The sequence below is a fragment of the Epinephelus fuscoguttatus genome, linkage group LG12 (assembly GCF_011397635.1).
Source record: "Epinephelus fuscoguttatus linkage group LG12, E.fuscoguttatus.final_Chr_v1".
NCBI classification, from domain to species: Eukaryota; Metazoa; Chordata; class Actinopteri; order Perciformes; family Serranidae; genus Epinephelus; species Epinephelus fuscoguttatus.
Window position 1 is genome coordinate 40,387,898 of NC_064763.1, and position 14,154 is coordinate 40,402,051.

General features: G+C 40.7%; 1 protein-coding gene across 2 annotated transcripts in view; it reads right to left on the reverse strand.

Annotated features, from left to right (window-relative positions):
* The window catches only part of dbn1 (drebrin 1), a 182,354-nt gene that overhangs the window by 34,103 nt on the left and 134,097 nt on the right, over window positions 1–14,154 (reverse strand). For both annotated transcript variants that reach the window (XM_049591369.1, XM_049591367.1), the window contains exons 2-3: window positions 7,547–7,602; window positions 1,987–2,099 (exon numbers count right to left, since the gene is read on the reverse strand). In XM_049591369.1, coding sequence (XP_049447326.1) covers window positions 1,987–2,099; window positions 7,547–7,602 — 169 coding nt within the window. The remainder of the gene's footprint in view (window positions 1–1,986; window positions 2,100–7,546; window positions 7,603–14,154) is intronic.

Sequence of the window (14,154 nt, forward strand, 5' to 3'; positions counted from 1 at the left end):
ACTTACACCGAGGCCACTGTGTTTCCTAAGAAAATTCACTCAGTATAATCGTGGGAGTCCAGAAACGTATCAAGAGCCCCTTTTATACTGCCAGATTTTTGGCGAATGTTTGGCCGTTTTGCCGGCAAGCTGCAGGCGTTTAGACACACAGAGCCGGATTGGTGAGTTGATCCGAGGTGCCCAATTTTCTGCCTCGTAGGGTAGACATATTGGTAGAACCCTTTTAGTTTAAAAACACTGAGGCGGCCTTCCGCCACGAGAGGAGCTGTTGAAGACTTGTGGGAGGAGCTGGAAACAGGAAACAGCTGATAGCAGGAATTAGCGAGCAGCTAGTAGCAAGAGGGAAACACAAACCTGACAGACACTGTAAAGATGAGCAACTGGGGAGACAAGGAATTGCGCGCCCTCCTTGTCCTCGCAAACGAAGAGGCCATTAACCGTCAGATGACGGGGACGGTGAAGGACGGGCCGACTTATGAGGGAATCGCCGAAGGACTGACCAGCTGCGGCTTCCCTCCCACGTCACTGTTTACGTCACACGCTGAGCTACACGTTTTGTTACTTGCTCACGCCCCCCATTGCCCCGAAAAAGGCACATTCTGTATAAACAAAAGTAGGTAGGCGGCATTTTGCTGCACTCCCTGATTTTGTTTTTATACTGCCAATGCTGAAAAAAGACTGATTGGGCTTTCCTGCAAATTTGCACAATTCCTGTTTAAAAAGAGCTAAGGTATATGAAATTTCCCACAGTTTCAACACATCTTGTCTTCATATCTTATCTTATTGTTTGTTTGTTTGTTTGTTTGTTTTTTTTATATCAAAGATTGGCTCGTACTCGCTCTAACCATGAGCTCTTTGCCCTAATCCTAACCGCCTCAGACCGCGAAACATCGTGAGAGTGCCGATTCTTTTCTGGGTACAAATAGACACTTTAAAATACATTTATTGTTGCACACTTGTAGTATATAATTTACCGGATACAGGGTTGTCATGCGGTACAAAAAAACAGCATTGCTTTAAAAAAAAAAGATTCCCTCAATTGGCAAAACAAATTAGTGGTATAAAACCTTAATTTCTAGGAGATCAGTTTCTTTAATTTCACCTCTCCTTCCTTTTTCACGTCTTCTCTCCAGTCTCTCTACATCTCTCCCTCTTCCTCTCTGCACTCTCATTATGTAGATGCACTCACTCAGGGTGCTCCTGCTGTTGTCAGGTTCAGAAAGTAAAACATTCATCTTCAGGCTCTCAGATGAACTCAGACTGTGTTTAAATGCTATTAACATACTCTGTGCTGCGATAAAATGAGCTCCAACATCACAAATTATTCATTTCTTCCCGTTACATTTCCTTTTCATCATGAATTAATTGGTGGACAAATTTCTCCGGCTCTGTTTCATGTGTGGTCGTGACTCAGCTCTACATCTTTCCTCTGTCTGGCCTGCAACTGGTCCTGTCCCATTTACATGCACGGGGGAGTTGCAGAATATTAGAAACACCTGCGACTGTAATGCAGGCCAGGACAACACCATCACTAACTATGACCTCAGTGCTGAAACTTATAATTGAATTAAAACCTCTATGACGGTGTCTCTGTGACACAGCCTGAACAAGAGGATTTTGGATTGCATTACACGGTACAGGTGTACCTAATAAAGTGGGCACTGAGCATAAATCTGCAGCTTTACACTGCGGCAGACAAGAAAAGTAACACCATCCAATCACAGAGCTGCTGAGACTGCAACTCTGTGAGTGCATGATGTAATGATGTAGGCAGAACCTGGGTTCAGGAGCTGCATGCGGTGACATGGCGCATCCTTGTTAAATAAATGGTTGAATTAAAAATGTGCGGTGACCCTTAATGACTCTGATATTCTCCACCTTTAAGGACATTCCAGTGTGTGTGTGTGTGTGTGTGTGTGTGTGCTGCCCGGAGTGTTAAGCATAGCGTCATGCACATCCCATTCCCCCTGTGACCCGACGACTCACCCAGTTGATGAGGATGTATCGTGGCAGAGCGGCAGAGGGGTCCTTCAGGCTGCAGAAGCCGTACATCACCCTGGCACTGTCAAAGGTCAGTGTGATCTCTGCCAGACCGCCTCCTGCACCACAGAACAAGAGGCTGCATTAACTACCCGCTGTAATGTTTCTGTTACACTGTCCTCTACCAGGGGGAAGCTGGTAAGAGATAAACAACTGACAAACAAATAAATCAACTTATAAAATACAGTACAAAGCAATCAGAGATCATTTAATGCAACTCTGCCAAGACACACAACCCACTACATGCACTACTGTTTTAAACCTGCAAAAGGTGTGGACATGAGTCACATGACTTGGATTCAAGTCGGACTCAAGTCACAGTTTTGATGACTTTAGACTCGAGAAATTTAAAACAGACATCAGGAATCTTGACCAGGACTTTTAACACCAGTGACTCGTGACTCCACTCGAACTTGAGCCCTTTGATCTTAAAATACTTGATACCTTCCCCCAAGCCCAAAGTGTGCCGTGGATCAATTAATTTCCCTTCATTTCCATAATCAATTAATGTTAATGTTTTAATTTTATTTAGACATAATACAGAAACAGTGTAGAAAGGTTCTTTTTTTCAGACAATGAGTTTTTAAGGAGACGTAGTTTACCTTGACATGTTTCGACTGTCACTTCAGTCTTCTTCAGAAGCGTCATCTGACGTGCGTCATGACGTGTCTTTATCAGCTGGTAGTAGGGGTATAACGATTCATTTTTACAACGATTCAATTCATATCATTTTCCATGGTTCCGATTTGATTCAAGAACGATATTTGGCTCATCTAGAACGATACGTTTCGATTTGAGGACTAGAAATCGATTCAGTAACTTTTTTTGTTTTGCCAAAAACTGAACCAGTTTGACTGTGAAATACATGCCTGAATACTGTGGACAGTGCAGGGGAGTTTTTTCTTGAAAGAGAATCAGGGATTAATTAATTTTGGATATAAATAAGTAAACACAACGATTAATGGCAAAAACATTCACCTTTTATTAAATACTATAATTATCACAAGTTCAGAACCTGCTGATCAAAAGACAAAAAAAGTGTGATCAACATTCCTCCAGGCTGAATTACAGCTGGACAGTAGGTTTCCCTGCTACTTCTCTTGTGATTTTCAATCAGTATAAGAGGAGTACAATAATACACAAAAATAAAGTGCAACCTATTAGGTTGAATGGACAGTAGGTTTCCCTGCTACTTTTCCACACACTCAACTTCAAATTCGGCTTGAAAATCTCCAGCTCGTCCGCCTCCTCTTCGCTGTTAGCCATGCTTCGTTTTGTTTTGAGTCGGCACTACCGGCACATGCCAATGACATCACACTCAGGGAGAGTGAAGCGATTTTTGACCTTGTAAATCGATTTCACAGCGATATCGTCATCAGTGAGGGACAACTTGCCAAGGCTCTATCGATGCAGTTAGACTGTAGGAAAATAAATCGATGCATTGATGTAATCGATGAATCTTTACACCCCTAGCTGGTAGTATCCCGGAGGCGTGACCAGCCTGGCAAATCGGATTGCCAGGCTGGTCACGCCTCCCGCTGCCCGGTGGTCTTTGATCAGGAGGCGGGCCAGGGACACCATCAAACGGGATGAGGGGGCTTTCATGCTGTTGCACACCTGGGACTCTCTCCTCCAAAGAACACCGGGCGGCGGGATACTACCAGCTGATAAAGACACGTCATGATGTCAGATGACGCTTCTGAAGAAGACTGAAGTGACAGTCGAAGCATGTCAAGGTAAACTACATCTCCTTAAAAACTCATTGTCTGAAAAAAAGAAACTTTCTACACTGAATCTAATTTGAGTAGACAAAATGAACCTGTTTACAGAAAAATTGCTTTATCACTTTAAAGGACAAATAGTCTTACAGAAAATGTCTTGCAAATTTGGGAAGAAAAAGTTTCAGACATTTTATATACAATACAACAATATATGATTAATTACAACACGACAGGAAAATTCATTCTGTTGTGGATAACAGTGCTATGTGACATTAAAGTGCAATGTCAGCTTTGTTTTTTAATGATTAAAAGTTCAAATGAAAAACATCCATCCATCTTCGTAACCGCTTATCCTCTTGAAGCCTATCCCAGCTGACACTGGGTGAGAGGCAGGGTTCACCCTGGACAGGTCACCAGACTATCACAGGGCTGACACATAGAGACAGACAACCATTCACACTCACATTCACACCTACGGACAATTTAGAGTCACCAGTTAACCTGCATGTCTTTGGACTGTGGGAGGAAGCTGGAGCACCTGGAGGAAACCCACGCTGACACGGGGAGAACATGCAAACTCTGCACAGAGGGGCTCCCTCCTGGGGTCAAACCAGGAACCCTGTTGCTGTGAGGCGACAGTGCTAACCACTGCACCACCGTGCCGCCTGAAGACCATTCAAGATTTTGTAAATTTAATATATTATTACTCATTAAATTTGGAGTGCATTCTGACTTGTTTAGGACACAAACCTTAGGACTTGACCTTTGACTTGTCAGTCTTGACCCTGGACTTGAGCGCAAAGACCTGACACTAACTTGTGACCTGCAAACAATGACTTGGTCCTACCTCTGTATAAATGCAGTCAGGGAATATTAATGCTTTGTACACGGTAGGGCTGGACGATATGACCAAAATCTCATATCACGATATAGGTCATTTCATATCCCGATAACGATACATATCACGATATAGGTCATTTCATATCCCGATAACGATACATATCACGATATAGCACATTTTAATCCAATGAATAAAAAGTTTATTGAGAAAGCTGGTGAATCAGATCAATGAAACATTATTCTTTGTTGTTATGTTCTAAAGCACAAACATGCCCACACACCTCCGCTCAACACTGAGGCTATACTCCAAATGACAAAAAATATTACCGTAAAAACTGTAATTTGCGTCACAATGATATTAACAAGAGAGCAAAATATGAAATGACAGACATTTTGCTCTCGTCACACGATATATATCGTCATATTGCGCAGCCCTAGTCCAAGGATGAATTGCAAAAACGGTTGAAGTGAATCAGACTCTGAGGTGTCGCCATTTAAATTTATCATGTAACTCTAGCACCGCTTATTCGTCAAACATCAAGAGGATGTCTTCATTCACTGACTTAAGTTTTGCAGTTATTTGGAATTTCAGAGAGGTATTTGAGATATTTTGTTGTGTTTACAGGCGTAAAAAAGATGTCAGACTGCTACTGTCAACTACTGTACAACTTATACTTTGCAAATGATTAAAAACTTCAGTTTATAAAATACAATACATTGTGACAGATTAAAATGCCTCAGAGAAGGCCTTTAAACTAGATTTTTTAAACATTAACATTAAACATTAAAATACTAGTTACAGTTGTTTACACTGTAAAAAATAATATAATAATATTAGGGGGCATACTTTTAGTTTTGATAATTTAAGTACAATCTTCTTGTTTTGAGCTTTTACTAAAGACGTATTTTGTATGCATGACCTTTACTTGTAATGGAGTGTTTTTACATATTTGTATTGCAGCTTTTACTTAACTAAAGGATCTGAATACTTCCTCCAGCACTGTCTGCAGATCAGCAGCGACATGTTCCAGGCTGCTAGTTTTTTGCCTCAGATTATGATCCTGTTCTCCGAATCTCAGCGCAGCTTCAGATGTCAGGGATGTCTGTGCACACATTTGTAAACACCACACATACAAACGCACAAACACGACTGCGGTCTATTGGTTCAGCTCTGAGGAGGCAGATAGATTCCTCTGAGGTTTACAGTGCAGATGAACAAACTGTGTTTCCTCTCCGTCGCTGCTGAAATATTCACGTCTCTCTCAGGAAAAGCTGCCGACATGAAGGAAACTAAGACCACTGCTGGCAGAAGTGGCTCTTTATCATGCAGCTCTCCAGCATTAGTGATGCAGACACTTCACTGTAGTAGCTCCAGTTTATTCCGCTCATGTTTTTATATTCAGGAACTTCCGCGTTGATGATTACATTAGACTCACAGAATAAGCCGTGGCGCTCATCAAAAGTAAATCAAAGTAAAACCCAGAGACACGTCCAGCTCTCTGCCACGTCTCTGAGGACGTGTCTGAGGCTGGCACATGAAAAGACCAAAACCAACAATATGTTTATTTGTCTCCTAGTACCTGTCTCACTGACTTCCCTACCCTGTCTGTGGCTCTCAGTAAGGCTGGATAAAACGTCCACCTTACAACTGAAGGAGAGAAGTTAACTATAACTCCTAAGAAATATCCAATCATGGGAGCTTCAGATTCTGTCGTGTGTTCTGTCAACGGCAAACCTACATAAAAGCTGGTAAAACATTTAACAGTTTAAAATGTAATGTGTACATTACTATGCAGTGGATATGCTGAAACTTATACAATAATGTGTGGCTATGTTTAGGCACAAACACCATTTGGTTATGGAAAGGAAAAGATTGTGTTTTGGCTTAAAATACCCAGTTTTACCGTCATAATCAAGGCTGGAAATGATGCAAAATCCTGCTTAATAACACCCAGTTCTGGTGACACAATCACCGCTCTAAGTGCCACAATGTCTCACTAAAAACATCCGGTTTTGTTGTTTCTTGTTCCCCAACACTGGTCTGCAGCTTGGCAGCCGTCTTGCAGCCTCAATTATCCAGAAGACTCCTTGTGTTTTTGTGCCGAGAAACATTAAATAGATCGTTACAAGAAAACTCAGAAGACTGATGAAAATACGACCACACTTTTCTCCCAAAGTAAGGTTAAGTGCAGTAAAATAAAATGTTGCTGTAACGTGTTGTTTATGACCTATTTTCCAGTTCCAGTTTGTGCATAAATAATTAACTCTATTGTGAATGTAGCTAATTACACAGACGTGCATTGATCTGTTTATTGTCCTTAGAAAAACCCTACTTACATTTTTACACTCTCACTGCTCAGAAAAATATCTTCATTATATTTTCTTCCACTGTGTGTACGCCAAAGTAGATATTTACACCCACATCAAAGCAATTTTTATACAGAAATTATGTCATTAAAGCCTGAGTGACAACAGTAACTACATATGTGATAAACAAGATGAATTTGGTCGAAAGTGTGTAAGAGATTTGTCCATATGTACATTTGCTAATTCAGACATGACGCAACAATATCATTAAAGAGAGGAAGGAGTAAGACATTATGTGAGGGCATGTGTGTGCATCAAATACAGAGGAATCTCATTAAACTGTAATGATCATGCAGCGCGTCATTAACTGTAGTAATAATGAATCCAGCTCTCTGATGGCTCGGTAACAATCAGGAGACAAAGAACATGATCATTTTCCCCCTAAAGCAACAGCAGAACCTGCAGAGCTCATCAGAGCTTCAACCACGGGTCTGCAGCAGCAAATTACAGCCACCTCCACACATGATGTTAACATGCTTTTAGGCAGCCATGTTCATTAAGACATAAAATAAATGAGAACAGCAAGATGTCACGTTTGGGAGAGATTAAACTGGTGGACAAAAAAAGCATAAACTTACCTCCTGATGATGCCATTGTCAAATCATTGCTTTCATCCTCATATGTGTACAAGGCCCTGTGAGAAAGAGAAAGAGACACATTTTCAACAATTTGATTTTGCATGAGCCGTAGACAATCAGTCAAACAATTAATTTACAGATTTTTAAGCAACAAGGGACGACAACCATGTGAGACTGTTGGTAAACCTATGGTGCTTTGAGCTAAACGCTAAAGTCAGTGTACAAACATGCTCACAATAGCCCCTTTTCCACCACAGGAACTTTTATCAATTACCTGGAATTCTGAAAAACCTAGTAGGGAGGTAGGACTTTTCAGATTACCCAGAATTCTTGAGGGGCGGGGCTGTTTGTCGAAGAACACTGTTCAGTTGAAGACACGCTTGCAGCGTTCCACACTTCCTGGTATGGGAAGCCGCTGCAAACTTTATTTCATTTCTACAGGTCTTCACTTCGATTGTGTGTTGATTAAAGATGGGTACCGACACCCGGTAGGTACTAAATTAGCCCCGGAGCTAAATTATTAAAGACCATAATATTGATAAGCGCTAACGGTATCGGTTCTTTTGTGCCGGCGCTGATCTCCTCTACGCACAACTACACACACACCGACGCAACCGGTGAACAGCTGAGCGGTCGCGGTGGAAACGAACTTGAAAATGACTCAAGTTGACGGCAGCTACACTCATTACTATAAGTGACATTAACCCTTAGAGAGTAAGAAGCCAATACTTTATCAATACGTGTTCAGCAGCATCAATATGTAAACATGTAGACAGCGATATTCAATATGCTTATGTCTTACACAAGGACAGCACGCCAGTTCAGCTGATAGTGTTACTAATAAAATCAAATGACAGCTGTCTGTATGGAGACTAACTTAGTTTGACACTTATCTTAAAATACTTTTAAACTTAGCTGCTGGCCGAGACAAACAGCCCCAACTCTCTACACCACCGTGTTACCAGCCAATAAGCTCGCAGAGCCAATACAGGGCACACGCCGAATCATCTACGCCATCACGCTCATTTGAATAAATTATCCGAAACTTTGAGGTGCGGTGGAAACGCAGACCACACAGAATTTGTTCAGAACCAACCAGGAATTTGTTTACCTGGATAAACGAATTCTTGGTCATAAAAGTTCCTAGAAATGTTGGTGGAAAACGGGCTAATGATGCTGCCAACATGCTAATGTTTAGTGGTTAGGCCTAAAAATTTTTTACTAGTTTCCAATTTTTGTGTTTAGCCTTTTTGAATTCTAACATTTGTAGGGCTGTATCCAAATATTTGGATATTCGAATATTCGTTTCTATGGATAGGTATTCGTTATGAAAATTTGGTATTCGATATTCATTTTTTTATTTACTTAATTTTTTTTATTTATTTATTTATTTATTTTTTTACATATTTTTTTGGTGCTAAATGTAGTCTTTTTGTTGTTGGTAAATGTAGGTTATCAATAAAAATCGAAACTTTTAAATTGCATTGTTAAAAATATGAAAATATAGTATCGCCTACCAGCTGAGCTTGTGCGCACGGCACGCTTGAGCGCATCCATCTGAGGCTGTGGATCAATGCCAAGTTTTACCACTTTATCACTATTCACTCTCACTTGTAGCTGTTTTTTCGTTATCTTTTGAATTTAATATGAATTATGGAACCGTTTTTGTCAACGTTTGTTTCCCCCGTTTTGTACAATAAATTATTGTTTAAAGTTTCAACAAGTTTCTTTCTGCTCAACGCATCAGTACCTTCGGATGCCATGACAGCAATAGCCAATAATGTCAAAATATCATTTACAGACCGATTTAACAGACGATCACTGCTGCCCGACCCGCAGGTCCATTTGCGGGTCCCGCGGGTTACGGGTCGACCCGCACATCACTACTCAGCTCAGTCTATAAGGCTGTACACGCAACAGTAAGGCTATAGACATTATATTCTATTCAGGCCGGCAGAACCAGTGTCTGCCAGCAACCAATTACTTGCAGAGGCTTCCTACAACTTGTTTCAACGGTTCCAATTTAATCAGAAGACAAATTAAACAGGATGACTAGCCAATGTGAAAATCACATTCAGTCAGCATGCTGATGACACCTGTTTACCTGCTAAACATCAGCATTACAGCACTGTCATTGTGGGGATGTTAGCATGCCGATATTAGCATTTAGCTCGAGGCACAGCTGTGCCTAAGTAGTCTCACAGAAACACTTGCATGACTGTAGACTCTTAGCCTTGTTTTTACAACACATTACATTTATTTGGCAGACACTTTTGCCCCAAGCAACTTACAGTAAGTGCCCTCAATCACTGCCGTATATGAACAAGAGGCAGAAGTTATCAAAAATTTGTGAGTGCATCTCTCTCGGTGCTACAGAACAAGAGCTCAGAAGTGCTTTCCCATTTCAAAAACCCATCTTCTATATTACCACTCTCTGTGGTGAATTTCCTAACAGTGTTTCAGACTGATGTTGATTCAGTTAGCTGTCTGTTAACACTGCAGTGCTACACGCCACAACCATACCCCTCTCTTTGCTGCTGCAATCACATAGCAGTTGATTAACACCAGATAAAAACCAGCTGCTTCATGATGAAGATGGCTAACAGAAGTGACGGAGGTCGACACAACAAGTGACTCCAGACACTAGAGTTACAAACCTCTTTAGGATGACTGATAGAGCTGCTTTATCTGCTCAAGCCTGTGTGTGTGTAAAGCAGATTACTTGGGTTGATTAATGACTGTGGGAACTCTTGTCAGTCTCTGCATGGATTAGAAAAGCGCACACGTCCTTAACAAACACAGTTTTGTACCACTGAGGACATTTGCTGACATAATACAGTCCCCTCAGCTTTTATCTAAAACCAACTCTAACTGGATAAACAAGACAAAATGTCCTCACTTTCCAGTTTTAAACTTTGGCCTGCACAAATATAAAAGACCAGACACTCACACACTGTCACAAATGTTCTCTCTCAGCCTGACCTCTGTTGCCCTCTCCACTGAAGTCCTCTTTTCTAACACAACAGACACAATTACACTCACATCCACAGTACATATACAGGCACACTCAATGCATTATATAAAATCAATTACGTGCATGCCCACACACATCCTCATGCTTTCACACACATATACACCCCTGACCTCTTTAGCTGGGGTTAAATGAAGGTGAGAGACATAACAGTTTAGTCGACATTTGCGGATAAAAACTGTTTGACCTCGTGGAATGACCCCGCTGAAAAATCCATTTACTTGCAGGTCAGACTGAACTCTTTACAACAAAACAACACGTCTGTAGCCATACCATCCATTTATATACAAGAACTCATACATCTATACCACTAGTGGGGTAAAAACGTAAAGTTTGTTAGCACAGTCTAAAGGGTTTATCATCTGTACAGTGGCCATTTAAGGACATCTCAGACTCAGCAGACTGAGCTCCATGTTGTCAGACTCACCTCTCATTTATCTAAGTCAGCTTCAGCTGGATTTAGGCTAAGCTATACTTTATCCTATATTATTTAGGTTTTATCTTATCTATTCCATCTTTAAACTACAATTACTGCCTCATGGTTTTATGCCTCTACGGACTCGTCAAGTTGTAAACACATAGATGCTCCACACACATCTTTCTATACAATCAGCACAGTTTGAAGGTGTGCACCCAAGATTAGTGTCACCATTTCAGTATCTAAACAAATGTCTTCCCTTCTGTTCCTGAGTTACAATGTTAAATATTTATCAGAGAAGTGTTTTTGCAGAACATACCTTTTAGATACAAAATGTCATCATTACCTCCGCCAAGGAGGTCATGTTTGTCTGTTTGTCTGCAACATAACTCAAAAAGTTATGAACAGATTTTGATGACATTTTCAGGAAGGGTGGATAATGGGACAAGGAACAGATGATAAAATTTTGGTGGTGATCGGTTGAAGCAAAGTGGATAAAATAATAAAAAAGTCTATGGTCTGACAGCCTCAGCAGCAATTAAGACGGTGAAAATAGCGCCATCTGGTGGCCGGAAAGCACGTCTCGTTCTACTTGCTAAATATTGTTGTAATTCTAAAGTTGAAATTAATGTTTCGTGTTGGAAAAAAAGAAAGTGAAAAACACAAAAAACATATTATATTCTGTGCTGGTCCAAAATAAAAACGAATAAATACACCACAGCGTCTCCATGGTGAAGGCATATATAACCTAATAATGATAGTGATGCAAATAACCTAATTGTGGTGCAGGCTGCAATCTGATGCAGAGGGGGAGGGAATATCACCTACTTGGCAGAGGTCTGGTTTTCTAGTTTCATAATTTTATCCTATTAGACACTTGTGTAAAATTTTGTCAGAATTAGCATATTAATTTCAGAGTTATGGCCACAATCATGTTTTGTGAGGTCACAGTGACCTTGGCCTTTGACCTTCAACCACCAACTTCTGTTCAGTCCAGGTGGACGCTTGTGCCAATACTGAAGTAGTTATGTCAAGGTGTTCTTGACATACTGTGTTCACAAGAATGCAACGGTCAAGGTCACAGCGACCTTGACCTTTGACCACCAAATTCTGATTAGTTCATCCCTGACTCAAATTGGATGTTTGTACTAAATTTGAAGAAACTCCCTCAGCAGACAGACGGACCTGAAAACATAATGCCTTCAGCCACGACTATAAATGGCACAGAGGCATAACAACACTGATTAAAAAATATTATATATAACCATAATCCGTCTTGTGCACCGTTTTATACACACACTGTCAGCTAGTATCCAAGAAATATTCAGATTATTTACTCCAAGTAAATGAATCAATACCACATTAGGAACACAGGCAAAGAAGCATGGCAACAAAATGTACTTAAGGTATCAAAACTACAACAAGTGGTGTGTTAGCAATATATACCATTGGATCGTCATTATTGATGCATAACATCATCATGTGCTGGCGAAGGTGAAGCTACTGTAATTGCAGCTGCTTTAAATTCTCTTGGGTAGTGCAATCTTAAACAACGCACCATTTCTTTAACACATCCGAAAAGAAACGGGACGTTACAGCTGTCAGATAAATATAGAGGAGTGTTTCCCTCTGAAATGTGGCACTACATGTAGCATACAATGGATATACTGAAGTACCTCAACACTGCAGTTAAGAACATAACTTGACTAAATGCATTTAGTAACCTTCCAACACTGGGAGTATCTTTAGATATGTTTCCATGGGTATAAGACAATATTTTGACATGCAGCATGTGTTTCAATGATGGACTTTCTGTTGGGTCAGCTGGAGAGGATTTAAACACGTCAGTGCTTCCAGCTTTATTGGCTCTGGATGACTACAAGATTTTCACTCTAACGTCGACCAACTCTCCATCAAATCAGGAGAAGTTATGGAAACTGAAAACCATGAGGACGAGACGGAGATCAAAATTGATTTTCCTACATATTGAAGGCATGCAGGGATTGAGGTTAGAGAAATTACCCTTTAATCTATCAGGGTTTAAACAGGAGATTATAAACTGGGGGGCAGAGCACTGTAGATTATTGAAGATTATACTGATCTAAAAAAAACCTGCAATATAAACTCTTCACCAAACTCTCAATCAGCACAAAAGCTCTGAGCTGCTGCCAGTAATTTATATCGATGTAGTGTTTCTGTGTGTCATTTGTGAGTGAGTGTGAGTGCACTTTGTCTTCATCGGGTTAACAAACAATTTTCTATCTGCAAACTTTAGTTAGCACAAGAATACCCTGAAGAAGCTCCCCACTGCATCAGCACGGACATAACATTCCCCAAAATAAGAGTTTTTGTTTTTGACTTCTTTTGGTTAAAGACGTGACGCAGGGGCCTCTGTAGAAGTCACAGTTAGAAGTCAGGATTAGCCTGTGGGATACTGAACTGACATTTACAGTGACACAAACATTGTAACGTACGGTTTCTTTCCTCATTTTAATCTTACTGTCTTGTATGAACTCAAACATACAACCTAAACAGATACATGCTGAGGTGATATTGGGATCTTAAATAGTTTAAAATGCTAGAACTGTGAGGCTTTGTGCTTTTAAATGTAGTTCGTAAGAGAGGATTTTATTTTTCACAGCTGTATGCACCATTGTCGACGTCCATGTGTCTCTGTGTGGTGTGGCGGGTATTACCAGTCAGGCTCAGTCCAGATGATCTCATGCTGTTTCAGCCTGAAGCTTTAGTCTGGCCACCGTCTGACTTTCTGCTGACCTCATCTCCCCTCCCTCCATCCTGTCTGTTTCTGCTGAGTCACTTGCTGCTTCCAAAAATCTCTCTCTCTCTCTCTCTCTGTGCTAGCCGGCGAATTTCATCACCAAAACCTCATCTTCTCCAATCAGCTCCATTTATCCATCCTCTTTTTCCACTGTCAGTCTGCTCATTTTCAGCCACAGGCAGCTGTTTTCAACAAGAAATGATGTAAAAACCTGCAGTGTACAATATCTGCTCAGCACCAAAGTGGAGCATTTAGCTGCTAAGAGCCAGGTAGAGGAGGCCAAACTGGAGCTATAAGGAGAGTGAGTATTGGACTTAAGAGAAACACAATTTCAAATAAATGATGTTGCCGCTTCGTAACTGCTGGATGTCTAAATAAAC